The sequence below is a fragment of the Chinchilla lanigera genome, unplaced genomic scaffold (genome assembly GCF_000276665.1).
Source record: "Chinchilla lanigera isolate Chin_1 unplaced genomic scaffold, ChiLan1.0 scaffold00029, whole genome shotgun sequence".
NCBI classification, from domain to species: domain Eukaryota; kingdom Metazoa; phylum Chordata; class Mammalia; order Rodentia; family Chinchillidae; genus Chinchilla; species Chinchilla lanigera.
This window is the reverse complement of record NW_004955430.1, coordinates 7,243,946-7,247,156: the sequence shown is the minus strand read 5'-3', so window position 1 is coordinate 7,247,156 and position 3,211 is coordinate 7,243,946. Positions and strand designations below refer to the sequence as shown.

Genomic DNA, 3,211 nt, shown 5'->3' with positions numbered 1-3,211 from the left:
TCTTTTCTTCCGGTGCCAGGAATCGAACTCACGACCTTGCGCTTGCCAGGCAAGCACTTTGCCACTGAGCTAAATCCCCAGCCCTGAGTTTTTTTTTTTTTAATCATAGGAGGGTGCTGGATTTTGTCAGATACTTTTGCTGCATATATTGAGTTGATCATATGGTTTTTCTCTTTTTGTCTGTTAATGTTTTGAATTGTATTTATTGATGTTTATATGTTAACCCAATGTTGCTTTCCTGGGGTAAACCCAAATTACTTCCTAAATCTAGTGCTTTCAAAATAGAAAAGTTTGTTGTGTCATATTATCTGTGGATCGGGAATCCAGCTAGGCTTAATGAGATACCTGTGTCTCAAGGTTTCTCATAAGGGTGTATCCAAGCTGTCAGCTGGGGCTGAGGCTTCATTAGAGGCTTGCTGGGAATGGAATTGGGCTTCGAGTTCAGTCAGGTAGTCGTTGGCAGATTCATTACCCCACAGGCAGTGGAAGTTCTATTTTTTGGTGTGTACATATTTAGGTATAATCTTCGTGATATACACCCATTATTAGTATGGAGTGCCCCTTTTATCATTTTTTTAAAAAGAGAGGTTTATTTAGCTCACAGTTTGTAGAAGTTGCCTTTCATAATCGGCAGGCTCCAAGACAGGGCGGTTTCATAGAAGGAAGCAATTCATGGTGGCCAGAAAGCAGCAACAGCAAGAAGACAGCGCCCTTTATCCGTGAAAGAACTTTATATTCCGAAATCTTTGTTCTCAGACAAATGCTACACACCTTTTATTCTTATAAAGAACTTTACCAAAGTGTAGGTCATACATTATGTAAGTAGTTATAAAAAGTTACAGTTGCCATATGCCACAGAAACATTTGATCTCCTATCTCTCTATATTTCTGTATGCTGGAGTTTTCATATAAATTAAGTTAAAAAGTATGTTATCTTTTGTGCTTGTATTCTTTAATTTAGCATAACATGTTCAAAGTTCATTCATGTTGTAGCACATAGGAGTACATCGTCCTTTTTATGGCTGAGCAATAGTCCATTTTACAGATATACAGTACTGTCCATGAATTTGTTTCCACTTTCAGTTCCCTGGGGTCAATTTATTCCAAAAGCATAAGTACAATAAGAATTTGTGTGTCTAGCCAGGTATGGTGGCACACGCCTGTAATCCCAGTACTTGGGAGGCTGAGGCAGGAAGATTGTTTCAAGTTCAAGGCCAGCGTGGGCTGCAAAGTGAGTTCAAAAACAGCCTGAACTGCGTAGCGAAACCCTGTCTCAAAAAGAGAAAAAAAAGAAGAGACAAAAAAGGAAAGAATTTGTGCGTGTGTGTGTGTGTGTGTGTGTGTGTGTGAAAGAGAGAGAGATCACACTAACATGACTTATAAAGTAAACCTTAGCATAGGTATGTGCACATGGGAGCCATTTGCACTTTTGGATGTTCACTGGGGCTATTGGAACATACCCTCTGTTGGACCTCTGTACCACAGCTTCTATTTATAGGTTAATAGACATTTGGATTGTTTCAGTTTTTTTGACTGTTGTGAAGGAAGCTGCTGTGAACACTCGTGTGAGTTTTTGTGGGATGAATATTTTTACTTCTCTTGAGTACCTACCTAGGAAGGAAATTGCTAGATCGTATGATTACTCAGCTTTTAATGTAGTGAAGAGGGTCACAGAAAACATCAAGGAAGAATTTAGAGAGTTCTTAGAAACAAATGATCATACCAGTACACTATACCAGAACCTATGGGACGCAATGAAAGCAGTCCTAAGAGGGAAATTTCTACCTGTGAGTGCCTGCATCATAAACACAATGAACCCAAATAATAAGCTAATGGTGCCCCTCAAGGTTCAAGAAAAACAAGAACCATTCAAATTCAAAGCTAGTACAAGGAAAGAAAGTATAAAGACCAGAGTGGAAGTTAATGAAATTGAGACTAAAAATAATAGCAGATTGACAAGTTCCTTAGTGAGATGTTAGGTTTAAAACAAAAGATTTATGGAGACTGGACATTAGGCTCAGTGGTAGAACGTATGTTTAGCATCTGTGAGGCCCTGGGCTCAATCCCCAGTGCATGTGTGTACTCATATACACACACACACACACACACATACACACACACACACACACATATGGAAAGATTTATGCAAAAATGGGATCGATTTTAGTCACTTAGCAAAATGAAATGAATTTATCTTTATGTTATTAAGAATTTCAACAGTAAAGTTCTATAAAGTCACTGATGAATTAGAAAAATCTATGCATTTTACTTTTTTTTTTTTCAAAGTTTATAGAAAAAATTTTCAGTCTTGCCTCAGAAATAATGCTTTTGCCTCAGTGGGTTCATTACCCTATGGTGCGTTTGGATTGTGAAGATTTGAAGACAGGCCTGACAAATAAAGCAAAAGCCTTTGCAAACGTGTTGTTAAATGACATAGCTTCAAAACATAGAAAAGAAAATGAATGGTAAGTAGAATTAATTACCATACTCAGAAAAATAGGGTCAAAAGAAGTATTTTTATATAATAACTCTTGCTTAAAGGTAAAAGATTAAAGCATATAAATAAGTATTGCACTTACCAGTTTTCCTCCTTAGTTTCCCCCTAAGAAGTTTCCTTTGTAGTTCCATTGGGTTGGATTCTTTTGCTTTTTGCTGTGCCGCTGAGCTATATCTGCAGCCCAGGGCTGGATTCTTTTTGGTCAATAAGATTCAAGATTAGTTTTGGATTCTTTTTGGTTGATATTTGTATTAGTTAACTTTCCCATCTCTGCAACAAAATGCAGCTTGGAGAATGCAGAGAATTGATTTGGTTACGGTTTCAGTCCATAGTTGGCTGGATCCAGGGCAGAAATATCATATCAGAAAGATATGGCAGAGGAAAGAACCTTATAGTGTCAGGAAGCCAAGAGTAGGGGAAGGGGCCAGTGGCCAGATATCCCTGAGATATCTGAGACCATGCTCCTGTGACCCAGCTCTTTCAGCCTCACCTCCTTGCCCATTCACCTAGGATCTCACCAGTAAGTTAACCCTTTGTTGAAGTTAGTGCCTCACAATTCGGTCACCTGTCCAGGAATGTCTTAATTCAGTCAAGTTGATAATCAAGGTAGATCAGCATAATATGTTAGAAAGTAGGTCTTTTTTTTTCTTTTCTTTCTTTTCTTTTTTCTCTCTCTCTCCACCCCCTTCTCTCTCTCTCTCTCTCTCTCTCTCT

At 38.3% G+C, this 3,211-nt stretch overlaps 1 protein-coding gene across 4 annotated transcripts in view; it reads left to right on the top strand.

Annotated features, from left to right (window-relative positions):
- The window catches only part of Dnah12 (dynein, axonemal, heavy chain 12), a 233,858-nt gene that overhangs the window by 25,771 nt on the left and 204,876 nt on the right, over positions 1-3,211 (top strand). For all 4 annotated transcript variants that reach the window (XM_013515596.1, XM_013515597.1, XM_013515598.1 and 1 more), the window contains exon 12: positions 2,287-2,465. In XM_013515596.1, the coding sequence (XP_013371050.1) occupies positions 2,287-2,465 (179 nt within the window). The remainder of the gene's footprint in view (positions 1-2,286; positions 2,466-3,211) is intronic.